The sequence below is a fragment of the Cinclus cinclus genome, chromosome 5 (genome assembly GCF_963662255.1).
Source record: "Cinclus cinclus chromosome 5, bCinCin1.1, whole genome shotgun sequence".
NCBI lineage: Eukaryota > Metazoa > Chordata > Aves > Passeriformes > Cinclidae > Cinclus > Cinclus cinclus.
In genome coordinates, this window is record NC_085050.1 from 37,343,776 (window position 1) to 37,364,877 (window position 21,102).

Here is a 21,102-nt window from a genome sequence, read left to right on the forward strand (position 1 = left end):
TTCATCTTAAATCAAATTGCTTTAGGCTTTTTTGTTCTGCTTGTCATTTGGGCTTTTTAACACATAAGTGGACACAGCACAAAAGTTTAGAAAGAGGTAGTACAGATGTAGTTTCAGATGAGAGGCGATGTTAACAACCATATGTAGACCTTACTGATGCTTCATGAGTTAGGTAAGACTTGCACCAAATCATTATTGTTCCAAGTGTGCACGTAATAAACTAAGACAGCAAAATCAGGATTTCTTGCACAGTAGTAAAACAGAGCACTCGACTTATGGTTGGTTGCTAAGGAATATAAACAGTGATGCAAAGAACTGCCAGATTAATCCAGCTAGGATAAGCATACAAACAACTGTACACTAATTTTATTTTTTTAATGTTTTTTCAATAGGATGACATCATAATTGGCTAAGAAACCATTGGAAAAAATCAAAATACAAAAATCAAAAGGCAAAAATCAATGGAAACAGAAAACCTTCCCTTGACTTCTCCGGGTTTTGGTCTGTGTCAAAAACTGCAACACTGACAGCCAGGAAATGAAAAAACAGAATTACACAGAGAGCAGTTCAAATTCAATCAGTCTTTTACAGCTAGAACCCCACAGAAATTCAATATCTCCCCACTTGCTATTTCACATTCATATACCCATCTTTTTTTTTTGTCTGTACATCACACAATTACAAGGCAATTACCTAAATTATAAATTCTTCAGATCATTAAAGCTATTAATAGAATTTGATTTTCAGTGTAAGAGCATCCACACACCAACCAAGCAAACAATTCTTCCTGACTACATCCCAAACTTGACAGGAACGCCGTTTCTATTTCAACCTACTCCATCTAATTATGAAGCTTTTCATCAGGTCCAAATACTGCATAAAGTCACCCAAATTAAAGAAGGGGGAAGAGGAAAAAGGTAACTTGTTAAGGCACCTCATCTTTTTTTGTAGAGACATTTTGCTGTCATACCTCAGCTTTTCCTTCAGCAAGTTTAAGAAGGTTCCAATTAAAACACGCTTTGAGCATTTGCACCATGAAGCCCGCTGATTTCCTGAATTAAAGCCTGGAAATGCTTCAGTGCTCATCCCATCCAGTATTTTTACTCTCCTGCTTCCAAGTTAACAGCAAAACCTACATGCTGCAAAGCACAGTTGATTTTGCATTCTCTTGCACGAGTTTTTTTCAGAGTATTTTGCCCCTAGACCCCTTTCTAGCATTTTGCACTCAGGGGCAAGGGCCACGGCACCCCCAGAGTGAAGTCCAAAGCCATGACTAGAAAATGCCACTGTGTCACTGCACCTTTCTAAACACCAGTTCCATGTGTTGCACAAGCAACAGCAAGAAGGGACACATCACATCACCCTCGTGCTTTTCCTTCCACTGATCCTACTCATCTGAGGGGGGGGGAAATACTTACGGTTGTCACACTTCAAACTTTGCTTCCTTTTATGAGCAAAACCGTTAGCAGAAACATAATAGAGTTGATTAAAGTGTAACCATTACCATTACGAGGGAAGTGATTCTGCCCCTCTACTCCACTCTTACGACACCTCCCTTCCAGAGTGTTCCCATAACAGGAACGATATTGACCTGTTGGAGCAAGTGCAGAGGAGGGCCATGAAGGCTGGGACACCTCTTCTATGAAAACAGCCTGAAAGAACGGCGGCTGCTCACCTGAAGATTCCAGAGAGACCTTAGAGTACCTTTCACTACCCAAAGGCGGCTACAGGAGTGATGGAGAGGGACTATTTACAAGTGCCAAGCGGGAATGGCTTCAAATCGAGGAGTAAGTTTAGGCTGGATAATAGGGAGAAATTCTTAACTGTGAGGGCACTGAGACACTGTCACAAACTTCCAAGAGAAGTTGTGGATTCATTCCTGAAAGCGTTCAGTGCCAAGAAACTCTGAGCAACGTGGTCTAGGGGCAGGTGTTGCAAAGGGGTTGGAACCAGACCATCTTGAAGGTCCCTTCCAAGCCAAATCATTCCGTGATTCTCCTCCGTTTCCCCACCGCCAGCTCCTCCTTTGCCCCCGCCGCTGCCGGGCGGGCCCTGGCCGTACCCGGGGCTGCGCCCGCCTCTCTCCTCACTATCGGGTCCCAGCCCTCGCTTCTCTGGCACTGCACAGGCGGTACCGGCGAGAGAGCCGCTCGTTTCAGGGCTTTCGCACGGACCCACCCAGAACCGCTTGGGGCCCGCGCCGCCCCTCGGCGCCGAGCTGTGCGCAGGCGGCAGCGCCGGCCAGGGCAGCGCGTCCTCACCGCCCCCCACACGCCCACAGAGCGTCCTCACCGCCCCCCACACGCCCACAGCGGGGCCGCCGCTGCCCGCCGGCTCCGTGCCCTCAGCCGGTAGGTGCCCGCGGCCGCCACCGAAGCCCCGGAGAGCGGGACGGCCCCGGCCGTGAGAGCGGGACGGCCCTGAGGGCACGGTGCCTCCTCCGGGGGAGCTGGGGGCGGGCGGCAGGGGGTGCCTCGGAATCGCCGCGGGGAGGGCGGCGAAGCGGTGCTCAGCTGTCCCTTAAAACACAGCCAGCACCGCGCCTGTGCCGGGCTGCGAGGGGAGCGAAGTTAAGGGAGGTACTTTTAGAAAGCATGGGATGTGTTTTTTCAAAGTGGCCTTGCTCGGTAGATCGTTTCTAGTGACTGCCGGCACATGCGTGCTGCTGTGGTTACCCTTTGCCCTTGCGTTTCATTTCTGTGCTTTCTTTCCCTTCGAAGGAGATTCCTTCTTGTGGCTTTTCCAGGCCTTCGGGCTTCCTGCCAGACTGAAGTTCACTATCCGCTGAACCTCTATGGGCACCAGGGAAAAGGAGGAAAACACTCATCACATAGACGTTCTTAATTATCCTTTCCAAAAAAAACCCTAAAACCTCTAATTTGACAAGTGTTGTGACTTATAATGATGGTTTGCAATCGTAAAAGCACTTCAAGTGCGGTGCTTAATACAGCTAAATAAAGCTGGATTCTCAATAAATTAAAAAGAGCTGATGGTTGTTTAAGATCCATCAAATCTTCAGATTTGTAATTTGCCTTTAAAACTACAGAGCTGACAGGAAAATGAGGGGAGAGGGGCTTTTCCCTTCTCACTGGCATACCATAAATTACCCAGATCAAAAGCTTTACTTGTGGGAGATGCACATACTAAAAGCACAATGCGGTTCTTATTCCATTTTCTAGTTTCATGTCCAACTAATTACTCTTTCTCCATAGATATGAATTACTCTAGGTTCATCACCACTGTGAGTGCGGCAAGGAAAGCATCTCCAATAAGACTGCTGAGTGAGTACATGTCCCTTCTTCCCAGTTTCTCTGCAAGTATCGTTCTACATTCTGGTCTGTGCTGCCAATATAGCAAAGCCAGATAACTTGACTTTTGTCAAGCAGAGATGCCAAGCAGGTATAAAGAAAAATAAAATGAATAGCCTTGAACCATTTCAGAAACCCATCCAGATGAATTAGTATTAATCACTTCAACAAGTGCCTGAAAAGTCTCCGTTACTGTCTCTGAACCCAGGCTTTTGGCAAAGTTTGCAACTGAGTTTATGCTGTGTCCAGGAACAAGCAACTGCTAATGACTTGAAATTCAATCCCGGCATGTTTCTTCCCATCTCATTTTCCTGTATCCTGTTCATGTCCATAAATGCCTCGGCACCCCAACCCTGTCAGTATTACTACACTTTCTTTTTCCATATTACTCTATCTTTAGGCTAACACATTATATTGTCTTCCATGTGACAGATGGAAGATCTTAACTGCCTACTTGTTTTACTCAGTTGAAACCCACAGAGACCTGACAGAATCCAAGCATGAGACATACATCACTAATTAAGCTTTCAGGGGTCAATCTCCCCTCTTGGTAAGGGGCTGGCATTTGCTGTTCTGCTTAAAATGTTTCATACAGATACAGCTAAGTCAAGTAATTCACTCCAGGCACCCTCCTTTTCAAGTGATACGTTAATATGCATCATAACAAAAGTATTACATGGCACAGTTCTGTAGAAAGACACATTGAGCCTGCAGTTTTGATGACAAAGTAAATCTCTCTTTACCAGGCCAAAAGTCACAGGCATAACACAAATAGGTGAAATAACTGATAAGAATTAACTCCCCATGTTCAAGTCTGCTAATAAGTACTGGAAAATAAACTCGGTAACAGCCCTTTTTAAAGCCAAATCTGCTGTCATCTGTCCTCTCATATCTGATGTAAAACTGTCAAGCCAGCATGAATACCATATTGTGAGTTCTTAGATTTAATGCAGTCAAGTGCCCTTGCTGGATTAAGGTTGGTCTGCATTGCATAGATTGGATCTGAATGATTGCAAAACTGTAACTTAAAAAGCAGGAATTAAGATTTTTTTCATAGCAAGTTACTTACACAGTGCCTCTGCCACTAAAACTGGGCCGCCAGAAAAATTTCCATTCACTTATAGAAAAGCTATAATCATCTGTCAGTATAGCTGCCAGATCATCTGAAGTGAGACTGAATGAAAAACAGAACAAAAAAACAAAGCCATTCTTTCAAGTCAGTCTAAACAGAAGATAATTAACATTTTAAATTCTTGAAGCTCAAAAGACAGCAGTCATGACAGTTTTTATGATAGTAGAACGGTCCAGATTGTTTCAAAATAAATTACAAATAGCTTTTTTAACTTAAAATTATTCTTTGCTTTAGTTTGCCCTAAGAGTATCTCCCTCCCTGGGCCCCCCATACAACTATTTTATCCAATCAGAAAGGTAAGTTTAAGAAGAGTTGTCCTTTTGAATTCATGATAGTTAAACAAGTAAATTGAAAAATAGAACAAACTTTTCTGGGCCATTATTAAATGTTGATTGAAGGATATGATCACCATTGTAATAATCAAATTGTGACCAAGGTGTTTTCCTTTTGCTCTAGCTGAATTGATGCAGAAGTCTCCTCCATCTCTCATCTCTCTGGCTGGAGGGGCACCAAATCCTAATCTTTTTCCATTTAAGAAGGCAACTGTTGACATTGGACATGGAACTCCCATTGAGATTGGGGAAGATCTGATGAAGAGAGCTCTCCAGTACTCAGCCTCAGCAGGGTATCTGTAACAACCGCTTGCACGTCAAGATACCAGAAGCTAAGGATCATAATATCCTTTATTATGGCATTAAGTTCATCTGTGTTTTTAAAACCTGTTCATAAAGCCCTTTTTTAAAAAAACGAGTTCTTCCCAAAACCCGTGGCTGTTTTTCCAATTTGCCTCACTATTTACATTTAAGTTCAAGTGGAAAATTTTACAATTAGTTATGTAAAAAGGAAAATAATCACTTAAAACCCTAATCCTAATAATTCTCAAGCCAGAGTGTTTCCTAGCTGTTAGTATTTGAGAATCCAGACTCCCAAATCAGACATTATTTAAAAGATACTGCATTACAACACATAGCTTCTATGTTTTGGAGTATTTCTTTTCATTTGGCACAATACACTAAAGTCAGTATGTGGAACCTGTGGTAGTGGAGTGGAGGTATTTATAGAATTGACATTTTTGGTACAAAAATTGCATATCGTTACATTACTTTAGTGCTCATGTAAACTCATCAGACAGCACTGAGTCAGGTGAGGACAGGTTTGCAAAAATACAGAGGCACATGGGGCATCAGTTAAGACTTTTCTAAAATTTAAATTAACCCAGCCATTTGTGAGCAGCCTACAAGATCTTAAGACTTTTTTTTTTTTAATGTGTTCTAGAAATCTCCGTAATCTGCAGCTGGTTACAAGCAGCATTAAGAACTTTGTCACACTGCCACATTTGAGTACAGAATGATCATTTGTAGGAGGGGGCATTGTTCAGTCTCCACCCCCGTTTCATCCTTGGCAAATAATTTGAGCCGTGATATCACTATGATATTTGGTGTATGGACCACAGATGCCCATCTTGTTTTCTTAATTTGATAAAGCAGTCATAGCAATTGCATTTAAGTGTATCTGTGTGACAGTTGAAGTCAAACTCAGGACGGCATGCTAGATTTGGCAGGGATTTAGAGGAACAGGCTAACTTTGGCCTATGTAAGGTCTTAGATATGCCTTCTTATTCACATTTCAGGATTCCAGAGCTGTTGTCTTGGTTAAAAGATTTCCAGCAGATGTTACATGATCCCCCCACAGCCAATTACAGTCCTGAGCAAGGACAGATGGAAGTGTGTGTCACAACTGGCAGCCAGGAAGGCTTGTGTAAAGTAAGACCAAAAGATTCATATGTTAGAAGCATTTCATTCAGAGATCTTTTTATTCTTCCATTAGTTCAGCTGTATTCAGCATTAAGTGCCCTCTATAACTGTATGCAAGGTGCAGTTTCATGTACTCTTTCTCCATGGATATGAATTAACTCTAGGTGCATGTACAAGATAAGGGAAATGAAATAAAACTGGAGTGGCATTCTAGACTGTCAGGACTGCATGGAAGTTCATGTAACCAAAGAGCCTGTGTAGAAAATAAGCTATAAGGTGACATTTCATGTTACTTAAGTAGTGCAATAATTAGATGCTTTACCATAACTCTATCCTAAAGATGTTTCTTCCTTTTTTTTACTTCCTGTTTTTTTGGGTTTTTTTTACTTCCTGAAATAATTGTCCTCTCCAGTCCTTTCTCACTGCTGTTTGGTTGATTCTTTCTGTAACTTATACAGTAGAAAGGGTACTGTCAGAGCTCTGTTTTTCCCTGTCAAGTTAGTAACCTATCTTAATTTGGCTCTAAAGCAGATTCTTCATCCATTCCTTGCCTTTCTTTCAGACAGGATAATGATATGGTTATGGAATTACTAGCATCTAATCAAGACTTTTAATCCACTAAGAAGTCAAAAGTATGAAGCACATGTACAAAAATTGAACAATCTTTAAAACAAAATCTTTTCTTTTGCAGGTGTTTGAAATGCTGATTGATCCTGGAGATAACATCCTTTTGGATGCACCCACATACTCGGGGACACTGGCAGCTGTAAGTACTCCTTAGCTACAAAACATAATGAATGTTACATTGGAACTAAACAGCAGTTTAGTGCCTGATCTGCAGTCTTATAAACACCATGTTTGCCATAAAAATGTATCAAAAAAGACTCAATATTTTAGTGTCCAACTATTTAGTTCATAAATACTAACTCATAGGTGGTTTTCTACTAAAAGTTCTGTGAGAGCTATTTGAAGTTCCTCTTCTAAACACTAATTCATTCAAGAGCTAAGGTCACATATGGGACTGGAAAGAAAGCCATCAGGACCTTGTTTGGTTGAATTAAATTTATAACAAGGGGATCTGTTAACATGTCAGGATGGTTACCTAAAGTATTTCATGATCAGAGTATACAATAGCTATAAATAGTATCATATTGGAATAGTCCTGAAGCACCCATATATGAGTATGAAGGCATGAATTAGTAAGAACTATACAAAAGCAGCAAAGTTTACTTCTGAAAAGTAGCTTAATCAATATAAAATTAAATGTCAGCTCAAAATGCATAAGAGCTGCAAGAAGGGTTAGAATAAATACACCACAAATTCAGTTGTCTCCACTTGTATCAAAATAAATTGTTATTGTTTGCTGTCCTAAATTTGAATATATAGTCTAATCAGCTGTACTTTTTTAGGAATGTATTTTGACAATGTAGCAGCTCGCAGTTTTACTTAAAAATGCACAGCACTACATGGTACAAATTGAAATTCCACAGAGGAGAGACAGCAAGCTTCTTCATTGGTATTTTACCAATATTTTTTCATACTGTCAACATGTCACTGCAGAAGCATAATTTCATTCTCCTTTGTATTGCTGAATATATCTATGGAGAACAGATTTTTTGCCCTTTGTCAGTGAAGAGTGGCTTCAAGCTCTGGCATTTCCACCAAAGTAGAATGTAAATTGTCACTAGGAAATTAAGGTGCTGTGACCTTAACTGTCTGTGATGAGAAGTCCTGAGAGAACAGTTCAGATTTACCAACTCCATTTCTGCTTGAAAAACCAAATGTGATTTCCTAGAGAAGGGCAGCAATTGAACATAGGAGTTACCCATTTCTTCTGAGTTGGCTTAGTAGGACAAATAAAGAGTAATGTGGTAAGTTTGACAAGCCTTACAGCAAATTCAGGTAAACTTTTGACACATGAGCAAATGGAGCTTGAGATATAAAATCCAAAAAGAAAGACTTTGTATTGATGGAATTTTACGGTGCCAATGACAAAAGGAAGGCCTTTGAATTACATAATTATAACAGTTTTGTTTCTTCTATTGACAGCTGAAACCCTTGGGTTGTAATATAATTAATATTCCTAGTGACCAACACGGCATTATTCCAAAAGCTTTAAAAGAAATTCTGTCTGCTTGGAGCCCAGAGGATGTAAAAAACTGCAGCAATCATCCCCCCAAATTCCTGTACACTATTCCAAATGGATGCAACCCAACTGGCAACTCGCTAACCACAGAGCGCAAAAAGGAGATTTACCAGGTATGGAGCTGTGGCCTTGTGAACCTTGTAGGTGGAAACTGATAAATATCAGTCTTGTTTCAATTGAAGGTATCCCATGTGTGGTATTTAGGCCCATTATTGGTCCAGTGGACATTCCTCCTAGAACTTGCTTCTAACAGAATCTTTTTCACAGCTGCTCTTCAGAGGTAGACTGTGTCTTGGGTAAACTTTTTCAAAGGTAGCCCATCAGCAGCTAGTACCTTTGCCATGGGCTTCTAACTGGACCTATTGCACATTGCCTGCACTGTTTGAATGCCACATGGAACAGAGCTTCAGTTGCATACAAGGATCCATGTACTACAAGTACCATGATTATTCTTGTAATTTTTTGCTATCTAAATTTGGCACTTGAAGGCTTGTCATCATGAGGGCTTCTATATAATGAATGACGAGTGAATGGAAGCATAATATGCTGGTTAAAAAATAACCAGACTGAATTTGCAGTCTTTAACTTTTATTCCTTTTGTTACTTTTTATTAATTTATTTAGCTTGCAAGAAAATATGATTTTCTCATAATAGAAGATGATCCTTACTACTTTCTTCAATTTGAAAAGGTAATTTGTCTTTCATAATCCTTAGTAACACCTTATTTTCTGGAGAGAAGCTAAGGTTTCAGGAGAGAACTAAGGTTTGAGCCCTGGACCTTCCCTACATGCCTCTTCTTCATGTCCTACGAGGCAGTTGTAGGCCTCACAGACTGTGCTCCTTTCAGTCATTTTCCCCCTTTGTGGTATTTTATACCCTGTTAATTAGTGGTTTAAATTTCTCAAGCCTCATACAGGATAGAATTCTTCAGTAATCAAAAAATGACAAAGACTTCTCATTCACTGCAAAGCAAGTATGTCACTGAAGCAGCACTTGAAATTTGCAGCCTCTTAATGTTCCTTTCTCCCTGTCTCTTGTTCAGCAGAAGACTGCCTACTCTGCAGCTCCTATACCCTATTTTTTTCCCTTTGCCTTTTAAGAATCTGGGAGTTCTCCCAGGTACCACATATAATCCTACTGGATAGGCAGCTTCCCTTCTTCATGTAAATTTTCTGCAAATTTCATATGTGAATCTACAGTTACTCAGTCTTTAAAAGTACCTAACTTCAGAAATCAAAACAGGTCTTAGGAAGCAGAAAAACACTGGCAGAATATGAAGGTCAGCATTTTCTCTTTTGAAATATGTTTTTATGGAAGGGGCGATAAAACTGCTTCACTTACTCACTGAGTAGTACTGTGAAGTTTTGTAAGAAAATGAAGGGGAGAAGGTGTATAAACAGAATTCTAGGTAAGGAAAAGGTATGCTGGACTCAGATCTTCACAATTTGGTCATATCTTCTGATTTCATGTTTTAATATAGCAAGGCAAAATGCTACAAGGCACCATTTTAGAAATTGCAGTACCTCTTTACTCCACAAGAAATCTTGGCACAAAAATCATTATTTATCTCTCCTTCTTATGGCATCATACCAATATTTAAACTGAACACTTGTATGCTGAACAGTGGGCTAAGCAATCATCAAAAAATAGTGCTGATTTCTTAAAGATGTTCACAGAATATTGTAATCACAGCTCAGAAAGCTAGGCTACACAATCACTTGTCAGCAAGTTACTGCAATGTTTTTCCATGGAACACATTTGAGAAATGAACTGTGCCTTCATAGTAAAGAAAATAATTCCATTATAATCCTTACTAGCACCTTGAATTTTATTTTTTTATGTTTTATTGCAAGCCATGGGCTCCAACTTTCCTCTCAATGGATGTGGATGGCCGAGTTATCAGGACTGACTCTTTCTCTAAAATTCTCTCATCTGGGTAAGGCCAGCTGCAGACCACTTAGCATTGCCTATTCAGTTAAAACACAAATCTTCTTATGAAATGATGAGACATTCCATAGTCCTTTCTCATTTAATAATGATCCACTTCTGGAATGAACTTCTGAATCAACAGCTTTTCACAGTCTATTCACTTTCCTTGTCATCCCTTGGCAGTCATTTTACTCCAGGTTCTGTTTCTTTTTTGGTACAGATAGTTAAGCCTCTCCCCTCAGGCAGCCAATTCTTGCAGGACCATCTAGGCAGAAGGAGAGATGCTGGATTCCAGCTCTGTTCCTGGAACTCTTAGGAGCTTTTCTCGCTTCTTTTTTCCATTTCCCTTTTCATTTATCTCATACTATTCCTGCAAGCTCCCTGAACTTGTAATACAGAAAAGAAACAATAATTCTTCATAAACTGTTCATAGTGTTGTGCTGATATCTATCCTTCCAGTTCTTACCAGTTGTTTCCACCTGCCAGGAAAAAACTAATTTGGCTGTTTTACATTTTACCCAAGTCAATGTATTTGATTTTTAGCTTGCTTTTGTCTATCAACATAATAGATACAAAAATTTATTGTGAATTCTGCATTGGCATCTGGTGGATTATAACCCATCCTAGAGAATGTGAGGAGACAACACTAAGTGTGATTGGAGTTTCAGATATGGCACTGCAAAACGGCATGACACAGTATTATCTTTTCCAAAGACACATATGACTTTACTGGTTCCATTTTTCTTCAAATAAAAACTTCAGCCAATCTGTAAAGATGGGTAATTAGAATTGAAGCATAAGTAACCATCTAGTTTATCAATCTAAATTCTGTTCCTTCTGCAGCACTGAAAGGGAGTGAAAGAGTAAAGCTATTTGACACTTAATCTGTTCATCATACATCCAGAGCATCCATGATCTTGCATTATGAGAAAGCCTATCTTTCCTTCCCTTTGATTCTTGTAATATTTATGGTTGCAGAGGACATCTTCCAAACACAGATTATGTCCTAAAGCCTCTTAACTAAGAAGCTACTATAAGCATTAAAACCTCCTAAATGTTTTTTCATGACTTTAATATTTAGCTTCTAAATTGTATAACCTGAGAGCAGTATTAGGGTATAGATAAATTTGAACGCGTAAGAGAACCTTACACTATCTACCGCTATAACCACTAAACGGCTGCATGTTTTCCCACACAGAACTCAAAGTATTAGCACATTGCATTTCTGTAGTAACTTTTTGTTTGTTTGGTTTCCAGCTTAAGAATAGGTTTTCTGACAGGTCCCAAGCCTCTCATCGACAGAGTTGTTCTACACATTCAGGTGTCAACAATGCACACCAGCACTTTTACACAGGCAAGTACCAATCCACCAAATGAATTGTCCCAAGCTATAAGAAACCACAAGCAAACAGCTTTGTACTTTCACAGCTGCTCTGCACTTTTGCACTTTTGTTTATGCACATTCATTGTCAATTCTGCCAAAGGAAGAGACCACCATAGAACTTGGAACCAAAGCTAGAGGGTTGTCCCAGTGCATGGATAGTACAGCTGATATCCCTTGACCCTCAGATTTCAAGAAGCAAGATTTGCAATACTTTATCTCTTCCTGGTAGGTTCATTTGAAAAATCTCGATGTAAAGCACAGCATGGAAGAAACACTCATTTATTATTTTTTATTCTACTTTTTAATTGAAACAATACTGGCAGCCCACAAAGGTATTTCAAAGCAAGCTGACAACAACAGCCCCTTTATGGTTAGTAATAAGGAAAGGAGACACTGAGCACATCTAAGTATGGCTTCCATCTTCCAGCTCCATTAGTTCATCACACAGGCACTATTAAAGCAGAGAGGCCAGTGTGGACAGGAAGGTAAAGCAATAGACATTGCCTTCCTCTTTCTCCCCAGTTGCCATATTTAGTTCTTCATCCATTTTCCCCTCCCCACACCCCAGTTTCCAAATACTGCCATGATCCTTGGAGACACCAGTAACATGGACTATAATGACCTTGGCACCTCTGTTTGTAAAGGGCTCCAAGAGACACCGCATGCAAGTTCCTGTCTGAGGAATGTTGAATAATGCATCTGGCTATGGATCTTTTGATGATTGTGGAACAGCCTTGTTTAAAACGTGATCTTGATGATGTGTTTTATTTCTTTAGATTATGATATCACAGCTGCTTCAGCAATGGGGACAAAAGGGTTTCTTGGAGCATATAGACAGGTAGGGTTATGTCACATGCTAAATCCCATCATCTGTTATTCTGCTACTTCTTACTTACATCAAACATTCTTCATAGTGAACAAGTCAGAGGATGTGCACCAGTATTAGGCCAAGTAGGTAAGGTCACCAAGACTGTTGAGTTCACACAAGAGCCCTAAAGAGACACAGTGGGAAGTTGCAGACAGGCAGGGCAGGGGATGTCACCTACCACTCCAGGCAGACAATCTGCCAGTCCACTGGCACAGATATCATGTAGCTCCCACCTGAAGGGAACTTGAGAGGATCCTGGAAGCTTCAAGCCAGTGAATAAAGTTTTGATCCCTACTAAAGCGTTAGGGTCTGTAGCAAAAGCTGAGATCTCTGAGCACAGAATCCATTGAGAAAGAACCAGCATAGCCTTTATAAAGGCAGTTCTTGCCTAACTAAGTTAGCAGGAATTCACACTCTTGCCATCCTTGAGCTCCTGATTGCGGATACTGATGGAAAAACAGTAAGGTTCATCTACACACACACTAAACATTGACTGAACTTCGCCTCTCACTCTTACAGAGAGAGCACTGGGCTGCCATCTAACTCACAAGGCATTCTTGCATACTGACTGAGGCACATGTAGTTTTCATTTATTATGTAGGAGGAGCATAGTTTCACTTGACTGTCAGTGCCTCATTTTATATGCTCTACCTGGATATCATTAGAGCCCCAAGTTCCTCACTTCAGCAGTAGCATACTACACTCTGCAAAGGCCAGTAACAGCAACATGAGCAAAACATGCAAAAAATTCATATATCTCACTGTAACAGCCACCTGTGTCCCCTTAATGTTCATAGTGTAAACAGCAATATTTGAGAAAAGAAAAAAAAAAACAAAAAGCAGACACACCAGCATTAGCATTGCTTTGTTTTAAGATTTAGGAACATAAAGAAAAGTCTCACAGAGAAACTTAGATCACACTTTAGCTCAACTGTCAGCAGTTCCCAAAAAATAAGTCCCAAATGCATCTCTTCACTTACCTCTTTCTTGTAGGTCAAAAGGCAGCCTTGCTCCAGCCCAAAGGCCCTTCTTCACTTAAACTAATGAAAATAGGGCTGTAGTGGAGCAGCTGCAGTGCTTTATAACCTAACAGAAGAGGCCCCACAGCTAACTGCAATCTCTTCCAGCTGATTTCATTTGTACAAGGGTGAGGTGTTAGATCAGGCTTTGGAGTAGCTATATTTTTGGGGAATTTTCATCTTACTCATTTTTATGATTTCAACATGTAATTAAAATAATAACAGGTAAAAACTTTGTAACAGAATTTGCAATTTTGGTAAAAACTGCACAAAAGAGATTTACGCTTTCATATAGAATGTATCAATATATATAGCTGAGCCCCAAAACTGTTTTAAGTTCCTGCACATACTGGTATCTGTGTATCAGATGTAATAAAATACATCTAGAAATCAAAGCTATTGGTTCAGAGAGTATTTTGAAAAATATAAATGTAAAATTATTATGTAAATTATGCAAATTACTAAGGATGTTTTCTCAAGACATGGGAACACATTTGCATTTGAATTATGAACTCAGTATCAGGCATTTCTCTTGTGTCTTCCATTCCACAGCTGTGTCATTTTATGCCAACAAAAGCCACTGCACCCGACTTGTCCATGGTGAAACCTGGGTTAGGGTAATTTTTCCCAGTAAGAGATTAAATTATTTTAAAGTTTTACTTAAAGTACGAAAGAGATAGGTTCAAAAGCTTAGAAAAAGGGAAGCTGCCAAATAGTTATGACAGGTCTATCATGTGATTTTCTTTTTACCTCATCAAACGTCATTTCCATGTCATCAAATGTCATTTCCATATCATTTCCAAATGCACAAATATTAAGTCTGTGCTTTTGCATATGTTTAAGTCCCTAATTTTTTTTGGTGTGCATGCTTTGTGCAGTAAATACTGTTAACAGGACTTGTATCTACTGCTGTAATAGACAGAATGGATGTAATATATAAAGGGTTTCTATGTTATATGTAAAGCTGAAGAAGCAGCCACAGAGGGACTTCCTCTGTCTGGTTGATCAGTGCTTTGTTGGAGATGCAGTGAAGCAGTAAAGACTTCTTGAAAACATATACAAAGTTTTATACACACATTATACTGTGTTGTGCCCACCTAAGATATGCTTATTTTTCTATTAGATGTCCACTTGAGTTGTTCAAGTAGAAAAGGTTTGTTTCTGCCTTCAGAAACAAAAAGACTCTGAAATTGTATGAGTTCATGACTTTCAATTGATAATTTGCTTTCAGAGTGGTGGACTTCTACAGGATCCAGCGGGATGCAATGCTCGCTGCTGCTGACAAGTGGTTAAAAGGTCAGAATGGAACACAGATAATCACTTAAATTTTTTTGCTAGCTATTTATCATCTTTGTGCTCAAGAAAAGTCACTGAAGTTCATCTTTTGACTGAAGTGACAGATAAGCACTCTAAGCAAATCAATTGCATGAAATGCTAAGCTTAGGACAAATTTTATATTTCTGCATTTTTATGCTTTCTGGCAGGACAGGGAGATAGATGGTGATGAAAAAAAAGGTCACCATATTATTATTTAAAACAATTTTGCAAAGACCTTGTATTTCACTTCATTATGTTCTTATACTTTCAGTGTTTAAAATCTGTCTTTTAAAAAAATCTCAGAAATAGTGACCTTAATTTAAAAAATGATACTTAAAAACATTACTATAGCAATAGTGATAATAATGTTTATATCAACAAATCCAAAACCACTGGATCTATGATGTATCCATTCCAAGTAGACCATAAGTTTCTTCTTTGATTTCATTTTCTCTCTCTTTCTTTCTCCAGACTTGGCAGAATGGTATCCTCCTGCTGCTGGCATGTTCTTATGGATCAAAATCAAGGGTATTTCTGATACACAACAGCTGATAATGGAAAAAGCTTTGAAGAAAGAAGTATGACATATGATTTAATGATTTACAATCTCAAAATGGAGAAAGGGAGGGATCAAATACCTTTATCTATCTACATGCGCACACAATAAAAGCAGGAGAACTTGCTGTGCACCATCATTAAGTCTGCAAGTCAGTCACTGTGGCATAGTTACTGATTAACAAAATATTTTCATTACTCTATTCAGATGCTGATATCAGTTTACTTAAATTGAAACCAATATAATATATAGTACAATATGTCATTGTATATGACATATATATAATATTAATATATATACCTATCTGTGTGATGGCTGTTCACCATTTTCTTTCACTAAAAGAAATTAAGTTTGGTTTTATTTCTCCAATTTATAAGACCCAGCACTGTGTGCTGACTAAGCTCCACCCCAGATGCTTCGAAGCATGTGATGATACAAGCCAGACCTGGTAACCAAAACCCAAGACCCTTTGTTTTTATTATGTAAAGTCTGGTTCCAGTTTGCATATTTTTGTCTCCTCATTTTGAAGAACGTATTACCTCATGTCTTGATACAAGTGTGTAAGCACTGAGCTTCCTCAAATTTAATTTAACACAGTGTTTTAAAAGTGTAGAAGTGTTAATAACTGTGTGCTTAATCACTTTTTCCTAGGTATTACTGGTTCCTGGAGGAGCATTCAATACAGATAGTTCAGAGCCTAGCTCTTATGTCAGAGCTTCCTTCTCTCTGTCTTCTCCTGCCCAAATGGATCTGGTGAGATTTATTTTTCTTTTACATTCTTATCAAGACAGTCTCTCACACAGTAATGCTCCCTTATTTTTACATTCTCCTCCATATATTTTCTTCTTGAATGTTAGAGGTTTTAGTCTGTAGGTGATCAAACAGTACTTTCACAGCAGTATTAGCTGTTTTTTAAGCAATATATTAATCCAGATGAGCTGCAAGGTACCAAATTTTTAGGACCGCTTAGAATTTTTCTGTGTATCTAATACATGCAGTGTCTCACACTTAAACCTCCCAGACATTATCTATAAATGCTTTACTGAAGTTAGTGTAAGTAGTAAGACCTACTATTTGCTGAAGTATTAGGAGACATCATGTGTCTTTTAGACTTTGCATTCCCAAGATTCTGAGATTGAATTACCTGTGTTCCTTTGTGTGTGTGTTGGCAATTTTTTGTAAGAAATAATACTGTTTTTCTTTCATACAATTTACATACATTCTTTATTTTATTACTCATGAACTAATCTTTTATGTGTTGTAGGAGCATTTTTGATGTTATTTGGCTCTATCTATAAAATCAGTGGAGAAAAGATAGGAGACATTTGTGCAGATATAATACTGGTTTGATCAGGGTGCTTGAAACAGTTCAGTATTTGTAGTTGTACTTTCATGCAGTTATGAAGGTTTGTAATAGAGAAGTGCTTCTATTGCCTTTTTAGTTCTTCCATATTTCTTCTATTTTTTCCTTTATCTTTGCTAAAGTAGTTCATGACCACACTGTTGACAGTCAAGCTTTATTGTTATATGCTTCCCCACTCAACTCTTCATCCTTTTTTTTCACTTTTGGAGTCTCCAGGCTGTAATATTAAATTAAAAGAGATACTCTGTTAGGGATCACTAGTTTGTCAGAAGTTACATCTGAACTCCAAATAACCTTTAAACATCAATATATGCATTTTTCTGTTTCAGGAATCTCTGCCTTTTACTTTCTATCAGAGAATTGGAAGCTTTGTGCAGTCAAAACCCATACATTATTTTTTAAAAGGAAAAGAAAGAATATCAGCAGAACTTTGCATTATAAAATATAGGTTCTATATGGTTAGGGCAGTTTTAATAGCTTAACATGTTTGATGTGTGCCCTGTTCATGTAATGCTGAAATATAAATGTGAACCATATTTGTCATTGCAGGCCTTCAAGAGACTGGCTGACCTTATAAAAGAATCTTTGTGAAAAAGCTAAATAGAGCTCTTGCAGTAATAAAAATCATCTCCAGAAAATATTAATATTTGGATTTCATCAGAACACTTACTAAGCAAGCACAATACAGTGAATGTTTCCTTAGATCTTTTCAGCTAAAAAAAAAGACAGAAAATGAAAGTGCAAACAATTTACAATTTAGATTTTTTTTTTTTTACAGGACATTGCATTACTTAATTTATCTAACTCAGAAGAATTTAAAATATTCAAAACCAAAATGTTCTATTTCCTGTAAAATCCATGGTTTTGTAAGATTTGAATTGATTTTTTTTTGTTGTTTTCCATTTGAATTAGGAAACAGAAATCATTTACTTAGAAACTTGCACTTGAGGTGGTCTTAACTACTAATACTTCTCACTATTAATCTCAACTGATACATTCTTCCAAAATATTATGTTGGAATTGTCTCATCTATCACTTCCATTCTTGTCCTACTGAATGGCATCTGGTTTTAATGATTTGAAGATCAGTATTTAATTTTACTGAAGTTTTGTCAGATAAAGTTGATGTAAGTATGTTAAAAATTGAAACTGATCCAGCAAAATGAGGCTATGATTACAAATAAACTGAGGCCCTTGGTAATTTGCAAGGGCATTGCAGCTCATTCTCTAATTCGTAAAAGGTTTTCTGATTGCTGCTTTTTACGCCAGTCTGTGAATAATTACTCTGTACCTGTCTGAGAAAATCTCTGGTTTGCCAAGGCATATGGATGTGCTAAAGGAACTATTCTTGCTTATTCAATCAGATGTGGGTTTGAATGGAGAGTAAGTAACTGAACGGGGGGCATGGTGGAATGGACACTACCCTGACACTGCCAGATGCAAACAAAATGAAAAAATAAAGAAATGCTTCAGTCTCTTATTCCTTGGTTATTGTCATCCCAAACATTTGATGCTCAGCAACAGGTAAAAAACCTTCAGAAAGTTTCAACTGAACTGGTTCTCCAAGGCTTCCCATTTGGATTAGTGTCTTCAGTCCTATTTACTGTTTGGAAGAAAGCATTGTGGTTTTCCACCAATATCAGATGGCTGTTTCTTTCTGTGCAGCTGTTCAGAATTTCAAAGTAAAACACTGTTCAAGGATCTAGATAGCCATTCAGCAGCCCAGGCAACCCAAGGAAATAAGGGTCAGGCACAACCTTGCTCCACTGGAAGTTTCACAACAGGCATGATTTTAATACTTACAATAATTTTCATTCCCTCTTTTCCCCCTAGTTATAAATAGCATGTGTCACAACAACCTAGCACAGATATATGCCTTTCCCAGCATCCCTCCCATTGGCAGGATCATTCCAGTGCCTCCAGCCCAGCATCACTTTTCATGTCTGTCTGAAGCCTTTTAATTGAGTCACACACCTGTGCCATCTTGAGCAGCATATCTATGATCAATCCTTTGCTCAGTTCCCAGATTACTGCAGCTTTTTGCTAAATCCGCCAGAGAAGAACTGATGCAGGTGGGCAAGGTGGTGCAGTGAATGGGGATGGCTCCTCCACAGAGTCAGTGTGGGCTTGGGCAGCCAGGACCCAGGGACTGGCAAAGTATAGGGAAAGCCTGCGGTCCCAAATCTGTTCTCAGGGTGCCAACACTGTCTTTGAAGACAAATTTGTCCCATTTTACACAATTTGATGGTGCTAATGGGGGACCCAAATTAGCAGTGTCTCCTGTGCAGTACTGCTCAACAGGAAGTATTCACATCTCAACCCACTTTCATAAGCATGTGTAGAAATTATGAAAACTCTGATGTTGCTATCAGACAATTTTTATCTTGGGCTCAACTGCAAAAATTATTTTATACAACAACAAATTGATGTGTCTGTTTAAATAATATTTTATAGAGGCATAAATGTAAACATAATTTAAGACTGATTTTAGTTCTCAGACAAATGCTATTGTCATTGTCAAATATTTTTGTTGTATTGTCATTCATCCAAACCTGAATTAGATAAACATAATCAAAATACCATTATTAAGTAAGCCTTAAATTAGTGATGTGATAATTGATAAAATATTATTGTTAATCATAAAAGTACTGGGCTTTGTATAAATCAGAATACTAAGGTCTGAAATGAAGCATGGGCATTAGATAGAGAAAAATATATATGACTAAATCATTCTGTTTAAATCCCCCTGTTATGAATATTATGTTTTTTAGTAAATTGTATTTGATACCAGTTTGTGAAGCAGGGGTTTCCCACAGCCTGAAAGATACTGCAAAATCAGATTTCCTGCCTTTGTATAATCAATTGCAGCCTGAAAGATTTTGCAATAGCAGATTTCCTGCCTCGATGTAATCAATTGCATCCTATCTGTTAAGACCAGATCCCCCACATCTACTGTTCCTTATCTACCAAGACCACATGGCTACTTGACAAACTGTCTGGAGACTACAAAGAAAACCATACTATAAAAAGGAGCTGCCAACCAAGGCTCGACGGAGCATGGAGTGCTTGGTGACCCCTCACTTTCCCCAGCGCTGCTTGCTCCGTCTGTATCAAATAAAGCAATCTAAATTTTGCTAAATATCGAGACTTTGTTTCTCATTTATAACAGTGATGTTTTGAATAAAACACCTTAATTTTCAGAGATCTAAATGTTAATTTGGTTGAATGTAAACAAAATGCAATTCCATTTGTGCCACATTACCTGGTTTTGCTACCTAATTTAATTTAGAGAGAGGGGTTTTTTTCCCCAGCTGTGGTGAAGCATCTATAATTAAATTAATATCCTGAACAGTGCAAATTGAACAATGGCAGTGAAATCCTATATGCACGTGCAGTTTCCCTGAACCCCTTAGTGCACATTTTCTGGTCTCCTGGGAAAGAGCTTTCACTGTTACTAAGTGCTCATGGAGGAAGCCACTTGAGACAAAAGGAAAAGGGTGGGCAACGTGTTCACATAGGAAAAAATGACACGGCAAATGGAAGTTTTGGGCTTCCCTTTTCATTTCATCCATCCACGAGCAAATAACCTCTCCCATTCATAGCTGGGGTTAAGCCATCCCATGCAAGTGACACAATCTGCCACTGGGGAAAAGAGGGCACAGAGGAAGGGAAGGGCAGGGCTCGGTGTGGTGAGCGTAGACCCCAGTGCTGCCCTGGTGGGGACAGTTGAGGAGGAGGTTTCTGCACTGCTGGTCAGAGCTCTGCAGCCTGGTCTTACTTCTGAGTGAGCTTTTAGCTGCCCATTCTCTCATACCTGTACTCTGCTTCCACTGCATTTTCACGCTTTTGGCAGATGAAAACTACCTAGAAATTCTGGGAGAACTCTGGACACTTACAAACCGTATTTGCATTTAAAAAATCTACTTGTATTTCAGTTCTTTTTGTATTTTAAAATCTTGTGACCTACAGATCCACAGTTCTTTCAGTCCTGCCTTTGCAATGTGTGACCCACTGAGGCAAATACATAAAAGAACTCCATTGAGCTGTGCTGTGCATGCCCTAATCTGTCTTGTTTTCTTTATTGTTAAATAACAGGTTCTGAGAAGCCCACTCTAGACAGTCTTATATACGAATAGAACAGTTGCAGTGTTTGAACCATAACCATTCTGAATAAAAATACAAAGAAACGTGCATTTTCATTCTTCTAATACTATTTCCATGAATACCATGCTGTACCTCACTTTTCTCCTAATGATTATGGAAACTATTGTGCAACCCCGCAAAGCACAGAAGTCACAAGGGGAGAAGAATAAGGGTCTTGCTGATT

General features: G+C 38.8%; 1 protein-coding gene across 2 annotated transcripts; it reads left to right on the forward strand.

Moving 5' to 3' along the window:
- The first annotated feature begins 3,208 nt into the window (after nucleotides 1–3,208).
- Nucleotides 3,209–17,367, forward strand: AADAT (aminoadipate aminotransferase). 2 transcript variants are annotated; one of them, XM_062493628.1, is made up of 13 exons: nucleotides 3,209–3,281; nucleotides 4,897–5,065; nucleotides 6,071–6,203; nucleotides 6,886–6,960; nucleotides 8,244–8,453; nucleotides 8,964–9,029; nucleotides 10,194–10,276; nucleotides 11,527–11,623; nucleotides 12,430–12,491; nucleotides 14,772–14,836; nucleotides 15,329–15,435; nucleotides 16,065–16,166; nucleotides 17,326–17,367. In XM_062493628.1, exons 1-13 carry the CDS (start codon nucleotides 3,215–3,217, stop codon nucleotides 17,365–17,367), a joined length of 1,278 nt encoding a protein of 425 aa, XP_062349612.1. In that variant the 5' UTR covers nucleotides 3,209–3,214. The 2 variants fall into 2 exon arrangements, with proteins under 2 accessions (XP_062349612.1, XP_062349611.1); XM_062493627.1 differs by having other exon boundaries at nucleotides 3,215–3,285; nucleotides 4,877–5,065.
- The last annotated feature ends 3,735 nt before the right edge of the window (nucleotides 17,368–21,102 follow it).